At 35.8% G+C, this 16,563-nt stretch overlaps 1 protein-coding gene, 1 long non-coding RNA gene and 1 pseudogene across 4 annotated transcripts; 2 read left to right on the top strand and 1 right to left on the bottom strand.

Moving 5' to 3' along the window:
- The first annotated feature begins 938 nt into the window (after positions 1-938).
- On the top strand, positions 939-4,503 carry LOC144567767 (large ribosomal subunit protein uL6). 2 transcript variants are annotated; one of them, XM_078317940.1, is made up of 3 exons: positions 939-1,414; positions 2,140-2,312; positions 4,129-4,289. In XM_078317940.1, exons 1-2 carry the CDS (start codon positions 1,052-1,054, stop codon positions 2,305-2,307), a joined length of 531 nt encoding a protein of 176 aa, XP_078174066.1. In that variant the 5' UTR covers positions 939-1,051; the 3' UTR covers positions 2,308-2,312; positions 4,129-4,289. The 2 variants fall into 2 exon arrangements, with proteins under 2 accessions (XP_078174066.1, XP_078174065.1); XM_078317939.1 differs by having other exon boundaries at positions 941-1,414; positions 2,140-2,262; positions 4,185-4,503.
- On the bottom strand, positions 2,722-3,774 carry LOC144567768 (uncharacterized). Its single transcript, XR_013515503.1, has 2 exons — positions 3,488-3,774; positions 2,722-3,002 (listed from the first exon to the last, which is right to left on the bottom strand). It is a non-coding gene; the product is annotated as an uncharacterized LOC144567768 (long non-coding RNA).
- A 2,003-nt stretch (positions 4,504-6,506) lies between the features above and the next one.
- Positions 6,507-8,226, top strand: LOC144567490 (berberine bridge enzyme-like D-1 pseudogene; annotated as a pseudogene). Its single transcript, XR_013515423.1, has one exon. The product of XR_013515423.1 is annotated as a berberine bridge enzyme-like D-1 pseudogene (transcript).
- The last annotated feature ends 8,337 nt before the right edge of the window (positions 8,227-16,563 follow it).

Here is a 16,563-nt window from a genome sequence, read left to right as displayed (position 1 = left end):
CGTATGCGTATGCGTATGCGTATGCGTATGCGTATGCGTATGCGTATGCGTATGCGTATGTGTGTATATTATACATATATTATAAAAATTATAATAAAAGCCAAGTCCTTATTAGTGTTATATTTAGACTTGTGATATCCAACTGACAAATAAAATCAAAGTTCACAAAAAAAATAAAAATAAAAAAAATCAAAGTTATAAAAATTTACGACATCACTTCGTAAATATATCAAATATTTTATTTTTTGGCATACACTCTAAATAAGAAAACTTTTTTTTCATAAAATAATTCAAATCAAAATACTAAGATCTCTAAAAAAAAAAGGGGGGGGGACCATGGGGCGCCCCAGCCACGGGCGCTCCGCTAGTTGGTATGGAGCGCCCCAGCCACGGGCGGTCTGCTTGTGTTTTGGGCCGCCCGTGGGCCTGGCAGTTGGGGCATTTTTAATAAAAAATTAAATGTAGGGTTATTTTTAAAATTAAGTTTTTTTTAAGGATATTAATAAAAATGGCCGAAAAGACTACAACAAATAATCCGGATCAATATTTTTCAGGTCGGATTTTTCGCGGCTGTAAGAAAAATTAATATATTTATTTATGTGTTATTGGAAAAAAATAAAAATACTTAGATTCTGAGTTATTGATCCCGGTTCAAAAGTCACTTCTATGTAATTCAGGAAATATTGTGATCCTTCTAGGACATTTAATTTATGAAAAGTTATATCTATTTTTGAAAAAAAAACAAAAACTTTAAGTTATTTAATTATTGTTATAAAAAAAATATATAATTTTTTATAAATTAAATGTCCTAGAAAGATCACAATAGTCATGCGCAAATCAAACATGATAATAACATATGCCCTGACATAACATTGACATAACATTTCCTGACATTACGTTCTCTGAAATTCTTCTGTTCTCTGAAATAATCAATAGCGCGAATCAAACGCCCCTGTAAAGAAGTCTCTCTTTTTGCCCGTTTCGCTGCCACCTCCGTCTTCACTATCTCTCCGTATTCTCTAGTTGGCGGTACTCTCACCGGAAGGCCACAATGAAGACGATCTTGGCATCAGAAACCATGGACATTCCCGAGGGAATCTCCGTGAAGGTCGACGCCAAGGTCGTGACCGTCGAGGGGCCACGTGGCAAGCTGACTCGCAGCTTCAAGCACCTCAACCTCGATTTCCAGCTGATCGAAGGCGGTAAGAAGTTGAAGGTGGATGCGTGGTTTGGTACGCGCCGCACCATGGCGGCGATCCGTACTGCCATCTCGCACGTGCAGAACCTTATAACTGGTGTCACCAAGGGATATCGTTACAAGATGCGATTTGTGTACGCTCACTTTCCGATCAACGCTTCTATCAACAGTAGCAACACTGGGATCGAGATCAGAAACTTCCTTGGCGAGAAAAAGGTATGATATCTCTTGTTTATTATTGTTGTTTTATCACTATTATATTAAGCACCATTATAGAACAATTAGCAAGCGGATATCAGTAGATTTTATATGGAAATTACATTGATCAATCAATTGTGAAGTAGGCAAGCTACAAACATTAGCTTCAGTTGATGTTTGTATGATTTTAAATTATCGTACTATTTGGAATGAACCACTTCTTCATACTTGAATTGCTCCTTTCTAGATGTATTTTATAGTTCGTAGTTCACACTACTTTCATTGAAAAACTTAAAAGTCAGTGGCAAAAGCTTCTGGTAGAAATGGCATACATGTAGGTCCAATTGTGGTTTTGTATTGTTTTGCATAGGTTATTTGCTTGTTGATGATATACATTTTATTCCTCTAATACTTCTATTGGTTGGGTTCTTAGTTTCTCTGGTGTTAAATTGCATAAGAGAACCATAATTGTGGTTTAATTTGAATATCACGTTTTGCCCAAAAGATTAACATAATGTTTGTCACTATTTTTGTGGTGCGCTTATATCTGCTACCAATATGGCCATCCTATGTAGAAATCATTCAGACAATTGTTTAACAAGCATGTAGTTTCAACCTGTGCTGATACTTGAATTTAGGAAATACCTTTATTTCTTTGTTTCTTTCTTTCCAGTATGTAGCTAGCCTTAAATATATTTCATTACTAATATCCGTGTTATTTAAAAAAAAATAAAACAATGAAGGTGAGAAAGGTGGATATGCTGAATGGAGTGACCGTTGTTCGATCAGAGAAAGTGAAGGATGAGCTTATCCTTGATAGCAATGATGTTGAGCTTGTCTCTCGGTCTGCTGCTCTTATCAATCAGGTTCCCCATCTGTTTTCTCTTATTGTACATAAAACCCTTTTTTAATTTTGGTACTATATAATATATACTAGTAATCGTGCCCGTGCACAGCAACGGGAGAAAATTAAGTGCTCACTCTTCATGGATTATCAGATCAAATTGTTAAGAATAGACTTTTCTTGGGTATAGTAAAGCTACCTAAGGTTGTCATCTCTAATAGTTAACAACACATGCTTTTGAATTTTAGTATTGCTTGCGCAATATAAATTAAGATACCTGCTTCAATTTGTGTTTAGCATCACATGCAAATTCAATGATATATAAAGATTTAGGTTTGCATCAAAATCCATTACATGCCACTTTGCTTCAATTTAAATGAACTTGAGCAGTGGAACAAAAATGATCGAATTACATGCTACTTGATGTAGAACCATTAATACGTATAGAACCATTATATCAAGTACATAAAAAAAAAAGTCATTACATCAAAATCCATTAACCACATTACATGTAATTTAAAAATAAAAAATAAAAAATAGCCGAATTACATGCTAAATCAAAATCCATTAACGACAAAGTCAATCATCAAAATCCATTAACTATATCAACTAATTAAATGAAATTTAATTACAACTTCAAAATTTCAAAACTCAAAATTAATTATTATTCAAGAGATCTTCATTAGATTATCTTTCATGCTCCTCTTTCTCAAAAACTAAATGAACATCATACCGAAATAGATGAGTATATCTTCTCTGCTCCTGGAAATGAACATTAAGTGCAGAAAGTGAGAACGAGGAGAAAAATGAAAACTGGATGCTAGAGTTGAAGCAAGGGATAATGAATATACTTCCATTACAACAAAATTTATAAACTAAAAAATTAATTACAAACTCAGAATTAATTATTATTTAAAAGATCTTCATCCGATTATGAGTATACTTTCATTTCATCTACTTCACTTGTAAGGCAATTTTATAAAATTTTCCCAATTTTACATCTAACAAGATAAACAATAAATTTCATCAAAACATTCATGATTTTTGCCCCAATACACTCAATTTTATGAAATTTTCATCCAATAAAATAAATTGAAACGTGACCAAGAATTTCTGCCCCAATACAGTCAATTTCATGTTTTATACATGATTTTTCATCCAATAAAATAAATTGTAAAACAACTATCTAATTAGCCACTAAATTTTCAAATCAGAGACAACGAGATAGAGATAGAGGAAGAGCATACCAAAAATTTCTGAAAGTAGAGCGACAGGGGCTTACACGGTCCTCTACTGGAGACGCATGTTGAGGGGTTGGCTGGAGCCACTTGGCACCGGGCGCGAGGAAGAAGAGAGAGGCCGCTGGAGGGTCTTCTGGAGGCGCTGGATTAGGGTGGAGAGGGCGGGTCGGGGCAGAGGAGACGAGCACGAGAGCTCATCTGATTTGGTCGATGGAGGAGAGGACGAGAGAGAGAGAATGGAGGAAAGGAAAGAGAGGGAGACGCAGGGGAGGGATGAGGGAGAATCGGTCAGGTTAGAGGTTTGTGGGCAGCGTTAGTAAATTTGATTGTGATTCTGATCCGTTGGATACAATGAACGATTGAGATTAAGTCACGCAAAATATGAGATATCTCAGAGGATACGGATTCGAGGGAGGCGGGCCAGCGAAAGTCTCGCTTTTTACAGATCTTAGAATCGAAATGGTGCGCAGTAAGTATGGCATTACGTGTAGCGGGTAAATATTTAACTAAATATAGACTTCTACACATAAGAAAAAAAATTTAATAAAAAAAGATAAGTTATGTGATTGAAGAGTTGATATTTAATTCGAAAATTCTACTTTTAATCACAACCCTTGCAGAATCTAGACATTAAGCTCCTTAATAAGGAGGAGAGAGATGTAAATGCTGATTAATTTAACCTTCTATTTTTGTATCACAATAGAAATGCCATGTCAAGAACAAGGATATAAGGAAGTTTCTTGATGGAATCTACGTTAGTGAGAAGGGCACTGTTAATGATGAGCAGTAAACAGCCCTCTCAGAAGAATTTGTGTTTGTTGGAGGAAAACAAACTCATCAAAAGAACTAAAGTTTTGTTTGTCATAAATTTTCCTTTCGTGCTAGGTTCCGGACATTTTGGTTGGTTTTCTCTTTTTTATTTTTGTTTCTCAATGCCTGAAGATTTGTTGTTCGAGGAATTCAAATCTGATCAAGGATATTATGTAATTTTGTTCAAGATAAAAGCACTATTTAGCACTCTATTGCTTTCGGGTCTGTCTTTAATTTGCTTTTAGGTTGCTATAGATTGAATCTCTACTTGATTGGGCCAGGTCCACCTTCAAAGCTAAATTCAGGACCGAGCCGGCGAGCCCATTAGTTAGAGAACTTATTTCCGGTGTTTTTCATCACATCCGATTTTTGGATTTCAGATTTGATTTAAACAACCCCCTATGGAAATTAGGAATTTAGTTATTTAGTTTACACCGTTCGATCTACAGATTCACATAAAAAGTCAGATGGTCTGATCTGAGTAAGTAGGTTTTATTTTCTACCATAATAGTAGCATACACGGGTATCTCGTATAAAACATTGATGCATGGATTTAGTACGTCTTGTCCGTTTTTACATCAGACGTATTGGAGTTGAATAGTTAGACCTAGTTTTTAAAGCATGCGACAATAGCATAAACGGATCTCAACAGTCAATAGGAGATGTCTACTGGTGGTACTGAAGAGGGACAAATGTGATAAATAACTAGGCTACAACAAAGAAGCTATTGCCATCAGATAACTGCTCTCAGTTCTCTGCGAGAACTATCTACCTTTTGGGACAATTTTCAATTGAAAGAAACGGAGTAGTTGGTGGTGTTACCTAGTCAGAAAATGCTAATAACACCACAACAAATGTTAATTGACGGATGATATTTTCTGAGGCAACCAATCTCACTGCCCAGTTCACATTAGTTCTTATAATCTCCATTTGAATCAAATTGGAGACTATATTATACATCAATTTCGCCAGTAATTACTGGAGATCATGGGCAGGGAAGCGCTGTATCATCAGCATAATGTAATAAAATATCTTTTCACGGGGGGCCCTTTTCCTTTTTCTGACGTTAGATTATCTATTTAAAGGACACTTGGTTATTTAATTTATACATGTAGGTTTGCAATCACATCTGCATTTTATCAGCTTATCGTAAGATAATATACTAATGCACAAATCTGATTTCATCATAGCTTAAATCGTTTAGCAAACTCGGCATTTTGATTTAGCAATTGATAATAAGAGAAAAAGAACTAGCAGGAGGTAAAGGCACTGTTACTGCCTAAAAACATTTTTATCAAACACCTAAAGGCTACAGCCATAAATCACTTTCAGAATTCAGAAATGACCTTGATGGTCAATCAGAAGTATTAACAGCATGCTAAGTGTGCAAATTCCATACAAATTGTTCGAACAAACATGAATCCTTATAAATTTTGAACAAAGTTCATACTTAAAGAAATAATTTACACCAGATTCGCATGACGGGACGTGCTGGCAATAAGGCAGAGACGAATTTACCTACAAAGAGTCTGGAATGAATTCCATAGCCTCTCAAATTTCGTTTTTGATGGTTGACAGGCGATCACCTGATGTAACCTCCTGATATCTAGACTTCTTGTTGACTGTAAATGTCAAGACGTCAGGTTAATATTTCTTTCCAGTTTTTTCGACCTTACTCTTTGCCCCTCTGCGTGCGTCTCTTAGCCTGTCTTAGCAAAGCTTGTCACTCACTCAATTTCAGCAGTTTCATGTCTCAGTCATCAATTTTTTCATCCTACTTCTATGAAAGCCCGAAAGGATGTGTATCAGGGGGTAATAGAAACCTTTCCACCTTTTAAGCTTAAACTTCAAGAATAATATATTTCTATTTGGGATGATGAATTATCAAGCGCCAATTCTTAATACTCATCTGAAACACCATAAAATTTTACTTGAACGTAAAAAAAGTAATGCAGCTCACATTTTAATGATAGTATTAGTTTATTACGTTATTTAAACTTTACATTTTTTTCTGTTTAAAATTTAAAAATAATAACATCAATTAGGACGTAATATTAACTCGTATAAATATCCTTTTCAAGACATTCATCACTGGATACACGCACAAGAAAATAAAAGGACCCCAGTATTAGTAGGTTGTATTTTGTGATAACAATTGCCAACCCCCCTCCAAACTCTGTGAATTGCAAATTGGCAGTGTCCAGTGTGTCCCCTACAAATAAAAACAAAAACCACCAAATATTTTCTGTCCCTTCCACCGCCAACAATGGCTGCCACATCTCTTCTCCTCTTCTCTTTGTTGCTAATTTCAAGTTGTCACCCTGCAAAGTTCCCAATAAGTAGCAAATTCACATCCTCACACGATCTTGCTGCATGTCTATCAGCTGCTGGGATCCACAACTTCTCTCTGTACAACACATCAGCCTACTACAGTGATCTAAACCTCTCCATTCAGAATCTCCGTTTTTCCGGGCCTATGATACAGAAGCCGGAAGCTATCATCATACCCTTGAGTCAGTTACACCTGCAAAACACAATACTATGTCTTCGTGCCGTGTCTTTGTCAATCCGTTTGCGAAGTGGAGGCCATAGTTATGAAGGCTTGTCCTACACTGTCGTTGATTCCAATACTCCGTTCGCTGTGGTCGATCTTATGAACCTAAACAGGATCCAAATTGATCTTGCTACTCGAACTGCTTGGGTTGAGGCCGGTGCAACTCTAGGCCAATTTTACCATGCAATTTCTGAATCGAGTCGGTCACTTGCTTTCTCTGCCGGGTCATGCCCGACTGTTGGTTCAGGAGGTCACATAGCAGGTGGTGGCTTTGGACTTTTATCACGGAAGTACGGGTTGGCAGCTGATAATGTAATTGATGCAGTTTTGATAGATCCGTCGGGTCAAACTTTGAACCGAACCGGGATGAGTGAGGATCATTTTTGGGCCATAAGAGGTGGGGGTGGGGGTACTTGGGGTGCAATATATTCTTGGCATGTGCAACTTCTCCCGGTACCGGACCGGGTCTCTGCTTTCATAATAAACCGTCCTGGTTCAGTTCAATCTATTGCTGAATTAGTCATCACATGGCAGTCGGTTGCTCCATTTCTGCCCGACGAGTTTTACCTATCAGCATTTGTCGGAGCGGGTCTTCCTCAGTGTGAACAAACGGGAACCCTATCAGTCACCTTTAAAGGGCTATATCTTGGACCTAAACAAGATGCAGTTCAAATTTTACAAAGGCAAATACCAAATATCGGTTTGTTGGATTTAAATGTGCAAGAGATGAGTTGGATTGATTCCGTGGTGTTTTTTTCCGGTTTACCAAACGACAGCTCGGTGTCTGATTTAAAGGACCGTGTTTTGCACTCGAAAAACTTTTTCAAAGCTAAATCCGACTACGTGCAGGTCCCAATATCAAAAGAAGGATTAATCGGTGCCATCAATTTGCTATCACAAGAGCCTAAAGCTTATATCATACTCGATCCATATGGCGGGGCCATGAACCGGGTAAGGCCTAGTGATTTGCCTTTCCCGCACCGCAAAGGAAATCTTTATGGCATTCAGTACTTGATCGAATGGACAACAGAGGATAATCATAAAAGAAAATACTACATGAATTGGATACGGTTTTTGTATGATTACATGAAAGATCATGTGTCGAAAAATCCTAGAACAGCTTATGTTAATTATCTGGATCTAGACTTGGGCAGGAATGGACTGTCAAGTGCGATCATGCAAAGAGACGATCCAACAGAGCATGCAAGAGCTTGGGGAGAGAGGTACTTCTTGAGCAACTATGATCGACTTGTTCGCACAAAAACGGCCGTCGACCCGTACAATGTGTTTAGTGATGCGCAAAGTGTGCCACCACTAGGGTTACAGCTCAGATCCAAAACGGATTTTGAAGTCACAAGTGAGGCCTAAATTCAAGAAAAAAAAAAAACCGGGGGTGGGGGTTGTGACAATATTTGATGCTTAATTCTTCTGGTGCAACTGTTGTTCAAGTAATGACCAGGGTTTGGACAAAATTTAGATTAGTGTTTTGAACTAGTGTCTTCCTGTAATTTAGACGATTTTAGTTAATTTGACGTAGTTCTATACAGTTATGTAATATAAATAAATTGTTTCAAGTAAATAAATGAACTATAATCTTTTTTATCAATCTTCTAACTTTTTTGTGTATTAACCTTCTAAACTCCTGATTAGTCGGAGACAATCTTTTGACAATTATCCTAACAATGCTCAATTTCGCATTGCTCCAGAATAGCAACTAATAAGAAACCCAGAAGGATTTAAATAGTTCCAATTCTACAGTTAATAATCTTCACGGCCCATTTTATAAATATGAAACGGGCCCGTGTGCTTAAGAATACTTTTATTTTATTTTATTTTCAAATTTTAAACTAAGTGTAGATATTGAGCTTCACCGCCGTCCGCCGGAAATATTTATGTACGCAAAGTTACTGTTAGAAATCAAGATCACCAACAGTTTTGATCTCACCTGATTTCTGAATTTTTATCATCCCACGTCTCTCCAATGGTGGCGATCGCCAAGGGCTTCTTCTCCCGCCTCATACACGTGGCCACGTGCCAAGACCATCGCCCCCCTCTGTCTGCGCTCCTCAAACCCTTCCTTCGAATTAGGCCCTACCATTCTAATCTCAGAGGATGATCTTCATTTCCAAGTTCCAACAGTCTCTTTAATTCTTGTTTTTAAGCTTCGCCATGTGACCTACGCTCTCATGCTGAGAGGCGGAGGTATTTGCATATAATGGGTCAATTGACCTTCATTTTTTTTTCAAAAACTAGTAGTTATGTATGCTTTTTTTATATATTTTATTGTAAGATACTATGTAAACCTCAAAATAATCCTCATATTTTATATGAAAAGTTCATGATGTTGATCCCCATTCCTTTTTAAAAGAAAAAATTAGTTATTGTATACCGTGTATAATTTGGAAAACTCCAGCATTTCATATTACTTAGAATTATTCAAAAAATTAACCCCTATTAGTCAATTTTCTGCCTCCTCCCCTGCTCATGTTGTTTGACATCATGCCCCAATCTCATCTCCTGGCCTGGATCTGGGTGACTGGGTTCTCTATGATTGCACAGAGTGCGATCTGGAGCCGCATAGATGCTCCATGCATCTTTTATGACAATTCAACGGAAACAAGGAGTGCACTGCAAAATTTCAAATATTAGAAGCCAGAGTAGAATAATCAGTGAATACTATATAGAAGAATAGAGACTCATGCATCCCCTGATCAAGTTTCTTGGTTTTTAAAAAGCTTGTCTTTGATTTAGTGGCAAAGACACATGGTTCTCATGTGAGAGGTCATGGGTTCGAAATCCACAAGTGAGAAAATCTTCTATAATATACATAGGAGTTTGAAAATGTGTTAAGTGGCTTGACCCCCAACTCATGATTTAAAAAAAAAAAAGTTTCTTGGTTTTTCACCAATGCAACTTTCTGATTGGAACAGGAAGGAGCAAGCCAATTCATAATGTGTCAGTATCAGTTAATTCACTTCCTGTTCCATTCATTAATACTTGACACATTTTTCATTTATTTTTCTAATGATTAGATGGGAAAATGCAAAGCTTCAAGGAAAATAATGGGAAATACTTTATCTATCCAAACTCCAAGTCAGTGTTGTGCAAGACTGTACGAGGTAAAAATAACTATAAGCGTGTAGTTGTGCGTTCTACCATATCAGAAAGATTATATTTATCTTGTTTAATACAAACTGATAATTTATCTTGTTCAATACAAATTGCATACCTAAATCTGTACCGGAGATATACAGTTATAAACACAAGGCAGGTACTGCAATCTATTGGTGAAATATCTTTGACTTCTGTGCAGTCCCTAAAGTATCAAAACTAGTGCTTAAATAGTTATAGGACATGTTTTCTTATTTCTGCGTTGCAATGGAAAGAAAGAAAATAATCGTTTCTTTACTGGTTTCTTTAAATATGGCATGACTATCTATGAGCGCAAGCCAATTAATAAATGGGTCCATGTCATCAAATAGAATGCACAGCACATGAGCTTGTCTGGTCTTGACTTAATTTCTCTACTGACAGATAAGAAAAAAAATATGTCCATAAACATCTCAACCGCGTAAGGAGGGAGGTCTGATGTATAAATAGATCACCATTCCTCCATTCATCATCAGTGTATAAACATATTCCTCCTTTGAGAAATATGGTTTCAAAGTTATACCATCTGATCAGAAGGCTCAATATTTCAAGGAGACAACACGAATTCTTCACTGATGTGTCAAAGGGTCACTTCCCTGTATATGTTGGAGAAAGCAGGAAGCGGTTTGTTATCCCTACCACTTATTTGAAACATCCTTCATTTTTAACACTTCTAAAGAGAGTAGAAGAGGAATTTGGGTTTCAAAATCACTTTGGTGTACTGGCGTTGCCTTGTGAAGAATGTGATTTCGCCGCACTTGTAACCAACTTGAGATGTTCTCTACAGAGATATAATTAAATTAAATGCGAACATGTCAAGGATCCTTCATGATTGACTGACTGTTCCAATTATATTTCTTTTTTTTTTATTTTTTGCTTTGAGTTCTCTGAAAGTTGTTCTATTATTATTAGTTAAGATAAATTCATGAGAAAGTACAATATACATCAAAGTAATCAACTCACCAGAATTTCATACCTTTTATTAGTCTATTTTGTGTGAATATTCAGTGCTGATCATTAGTGTCTTTTGGTTGTATCCTTCATAGTTGCTTTTCTTAAGGATGAGAAGAGAAAATAGACAAGTCAAATATTTGTTTCATTAAAAGACTTGAATAGAGTGACGCGGGCTTAGTGCAGTGGCACAAGTCCTCGTCTCTCTTTCGGAGAGATGCAGGTTTAATTCTCAAGAATAACATCTAAAAGATGCTTGGGTGTACCGGGACCCTTTAATAAAAAAATAAAAATAAAAATAAAAGACTTCATGAATAGATGCACTCAACCAATTTGAGCGCCAAAGTATACTTAGATCGCACTGCCTTAAAATGAAAAATCAGGGGATTTGAACACTCTTTTCTCCACTTGGCAGTGATAGAAATTGGGTTCCATCAATACCAGATCTGTGCCAGTACTATTCTGGAAAAGCATAGACACGTGACCTTGGCCTTCTATTATTATAATTCTTGCACTATTGCACACCTTTCATAGTTCTATTCTGTTGACATAGTGTATATATGTATCGTGGCTCTGAATCTGATCAAGTAAATTCTCTGATTTTGGGACCTGTCACCTGTTATTCATTTTTGCTGTCAATTGTCAAATGAGGATTAATAGCAGCCTGATGCTGCATCTTTACTCATAGAAGAATTGCACCATGTAAAAGTATTGTCAACATGCTCTGGTACGACTTTGTAAAGCATTATGGACAAGTTATTACATATGAAGAAGGCATTAACGAGTAACAGCATTGTTCTAGTATTTACCAGTTTGACAGGGCCTGTTCTTTTGGCTCTTCAAATAACAATCTCCACTAAATTTATTTACTACGTTATATGCTTGCGGTCAACAATACTAACTTCTGATTTGGTTTTCCTTTTGCTTTCTTGTTCTTACAGTCTAAAATGGGGGAATTTGGGAACATAACGGATCCCATTTATTAGGTACCCGGACGTGTCGTGCCATGGGCCTGTACGGACCCTGATTGTCTAGATCCGGGCTAAGCCCAGTGAGCTTGATGGGCTTACATTTAAGACTTAAGCTAGTGACTTTACCAATATGCAAATGTTTTTTTTATCCAAAATTTGATAAATTTTGAGAAAAGTCAACTACTATTAATTAGGTACGCCTCATCTCAAATCCTCCCACTTTACGGTTTGAGATTAACTCTCAGCCACTTTAAGATTTAAACTAGTGCAGGAGCAGTATAATTGAGCTTTGAGATTCGTGTCAAGTTAAAAAGAATGACCCAGATCCACTAATTCTAAATTATTCCCTATTACGGTACCTGAGATGATCTGAATTATCATCTCAAACAGTTCGTTTATGTCCGCCTTCTCTTGCAAGGATACCATGCAAGAAATTTGAGGGGAGTGGTGGTTAAATTTTTAAAAATAAATATTCAGCACCTATCTTCATAACTACCATGATTTTATAACTAAACTAAATAAATCCATAATAAATTATCAAGATTCCTTCGCTATTAAAATTACTGCTTATTGATAACTTTCCTATTAATTTTTTGATTTTTTTTTCTGTTAAACGCTTAGTCAAGTTCTATTCGAATATACTAAACAGTCTAAACAATTTAGTATTTATCAGTGTTCTAAATAGCGCGCTATAGCGGCGCTATAGCGTTTTTGGAGACCAAACGCTATGCTATGGCATTAAAACACGCTATTTGCGCTACAGACGCTATAGCGGTAATAGTGGTCCGCTATAGCGTATAGCGTGTAGCGCAAATAGCGCGCGCTATGCAACATTTGCTTCTTCTTTTTTTCAATTTATTTGAGCTTTAAAATAAATAAATGGTGAAGATATTGTTTAATTTTGATGAATATTACATTATATCAAATTCAAGTCCGCTATAATAATTTTTTCATTTTGCTCTTGCTTTTTTTTTAATTGATGATAAATCAAATAAATAATTGCTAAATTATGAAAATTTTAGGGACTAACAAGAATTTCTTCAAGGATCATATGTTTATTTTACTAGAAGTATGATTTTATTTTTCTTTTCAATTTATAGGTTATTTTGAAATTTAAATAGAAAAAAAGATAAATTATATTATGATGTTGAAGATATTTTAAATAGAAAAATATCGATAGTTTATGATATTAGTATTACTATAGATATTTTGAGTCGCAATTTGGACTTTGTATTGGTTCAATATGAATATTATAATTTTTTAATCAATTTGATATTATTTATTTTTCTATGAGACTAAATAATGTTGATATTTAGTACAAATATATAATATAATTTTTATAAAAATAAAAAACGCTATTTGGAATAGCTTTCGCTATAGCGTCGCTATTCGCTATAGCTTTTTTTGGAGGCTCCCCGCTATGACGCGATAAACGCTATTTAGAACCTTGGTATTTATTATGAATTATAACACTAATAAGCTCATTTAAGAAGGGATAGCAACACTAACAATAAATCTATGATATGTCAATTCTCTTTTATAAAAAAAAGTTACTTTTTTAGAGTTTTGGGGCAGTCTTTTTTTTTCCTTTTGGGCAATATAATAATTTTTTGTGCCAATGAAACCGCGCTCAATTTTCAACCTATTACCCTAAAAAGGATCCTCAAATTCATTTGAATAAGCTTCTTTCCTTGACTTCAATCCCAGCCTATGTGGAATTTCTTATATATAAATTTTACAAATGTTCTATCGGTCAAATCCTATTTGAAACGCAACCAAAATAAAAGTTAATTTATTGTGGAACGGGAATTATTCCTGCCAAACTATTATCATTAAAGCATGAACTCGGCATATTAAGGAAAAATGGAGACAGATCGGCCCAATTTGAGATATTCTGTAACAAAATCCAAGAAGCAATTAATTGAAAGTGAGAGAAGACAGATCAGCTCAATCAGCCCATAATTGGGTCATCGACTGGTCAAGGGTATAAATGCACACTGCACAAGTGCACAGTCAGAATTCACGAACTAGTTTAAACGAGGACCAGACTCATCAATCGAAAAGTGCGTCATTGCTTGTACTGTTTCTTTATCAATTATTATCGTTTTCCAAATTCTCTTGGGTTCCGAATCCTCAAGTAATCCAATTTTTTTGTTTTGGATCAGGGCTATCTGATTCAAATCCATCACTTGAGATCACTTCAAAATTCGGATTAGTTACTTGAGATGTGTGCACTCCACTTTGAATGGATTATCACGGATTAGAATCGGACAGTCCGGATCTAAAATCCAAAAACTAAGTTACTTCACTAGATCTCAACTCATACCCCCTCCCCATCATACATATGTACTTTTTATCTATTTAGTTCATCTGATTGTATATTTTTGTTTCGTGGATCTGATCATCGCTTTTGGTGTTTTCGCCTAGTGGATCTAGTCACTGCTTATTGCTTTGTTGTCGTTCGAGTATGTACTTCCATTTTAGCAGATCTGGCCACCATTTCTTAGTGTTTCCGCTTCGTGGATCTAGTCATCGCTCTTCGTATCATTCTTTTGGGGATTTTTATTCTCCAAGACAAGCGGCTCATTTTTTTATTCTCTTCTTTTGAGTTCTTCTTTTCCTCTTTGGTAATGGAAGAGTTGGTGAAACAAGTCGTACATATAGTTAACTTACTTTATATGTTGTTTGTGCTGGAGTTTGTTTATGCGCTCTCTTTCTTCTCCTTCTCTTATTCCTCATCTTCTCTCTCCATTTTTTGCTTTCCATACGGGTGGCTCTTTATTGGGACCTATGAGTGGTGACTGTCCCGGTCTGATTGATTCAGTTCCCGATCCGATTTAATTCAATATCTTCTATAATAAAGTTTGTCAGCATGACAACTATGTGTTATACTAAATGCACCGTTAATCACTCAAAAACTGAAAATAAATGAAATTGAAAGAAAAATAGATGAGTTTAGAGAAATTTGACACGCGGGATGTTAACGGAGTTCGGCAAAACAAAGGCCTAAGTCTTCGGGGCTTCGCAACTTCTTCTAGGTGCGCCTTTCTATTACCTAATACGAAATGGTTACAACTTGTGAACCGTTGAGCCCTTACAATCCAAGCGGGAAATCAACCAGCCAACTAGAGATGAGAACAGGGTCTCAAAGTTTAAGCTACTCAAGAGAAACACTCAAAAGATCACTCTAACCTAATCTAACTCAAGATTAGTGAAGTGGGTTTGAGGTTATTTTAGGGATTTTGAAGTTTTAAGCTCTCACAACAATGGAGTAAGCTAAGCTCTAAAAAAATCGCGTTTTAGTTGAGATGCTTTGGGAAGAAAGCCCAAAGCCCTATTTATAGAAACAGTTCAAAAATGAGTTGTTTGACTTAAAACGTTAAAATGCGATTTAGGGTTTCAAGTTTCTGACAGCTCAGTAAAACGTTACAACGATTGTAAAACATTACGCAAAATTTTGTACTGTAAAATCTTGATCAAAAACAGAAATTTCTGAAGCTCAGATTTAATTAAAACGTTACAACTTTTGTCAAACGTTACAACGCTGATTTAATTAAATCGTTGTAACGATTGACAAACGTTAACAACGTTTGTAATTCAATTTTGAATTTGATTCAGCTGTACTTCAGCATTTATGATATTCTCAAATCGTTGTAACGTTTTATAAACGTTACAACGTTTTCAATTGCTTCTGAGTTTAATCAAGATGTTACTTCAGCGTTTCTGACAGGCTGAAAATGTTACAACGTTTGTTCCCTGTTTAAACAGCCTCAAACTTACTTTATCAAGTTTATGATTTTACAATTTGTATTCTTGATAAGTGTCTTGTTGATTTCTTCAGTTCAAGTATTTCATATTGTCATTCCATTTGACTTGAACCTGCATATCTTTCAAAAATAGAAATTCCTATATCTCATGCTTATCAACAACAATTACAATATTCAAGATATAGCAATTTAATCCCTAATAAATCCACAATTCAACAAATTCAACAACTTAAGCACTTAAAAAATTCAAGCTAATTAAAGTTCAAATTAAACATGCACCTAAGAGAAAAGTTCATGCATAGCAACCAACTTAGCAAATTTTAATTCAAGTTTGTCAGCGTTAGAAAAGTTCCCGATCCGATTTAATTCAAACTACAATTCAACCTAAGAGATAAGCTTCCGGTCCGATTTAATTCAATATCTTCTATAATAAAGTTTGTCAGCATGACAACTATGCACACAGAAGAACCATCATTAGACTCCTATCATTTTCATCAAGCAAAGATGACAAAAATTATGTCAAATTTGTATAATCTTATATAACAGCTGATTTATAACTCTTAAAATTAATAAAATTATTTACAGATTTTACTTAAAAAAAAAATTGTCTTGCTGTCGGATATCATTTTTCCATCTAGCTTTGGAACTTAGTTGGATGACCCCAATCTTAAATGGATAGACGTAGACCATGCATTGACGGATGGACTCGGTCTTTGGAGAACGATTGGTGCGGAGTTCATCTGGTGTACATAGCCATACGACCTATACGCAACAAAATTTTGTCCCCACCCTTCTGTTGACTGCCTAACAGTTGACTACGACTCCACCATTCCTGATACTCTCTACATCTCAAACTATTACCCTCCATGTTGTAACAGT

Source organism: Carex rostrata, chromosome 16, assembly GCF_964058835.1.
Source record: "Carex rostrata chromosome 16, lpCarRost1.2, whole genome shotgun sequence".
Lineage (NCBI taxonomy): Eukaryota > Viridiplantae > Streptophyta > Magnoliopsida > Poales > Cyperaceae > Carex > Carex rostrata.
Note: the sequence above shows the minus strand (reverse complement) of the source record. Positions and strands in the feature narration are given on the sequence as shown.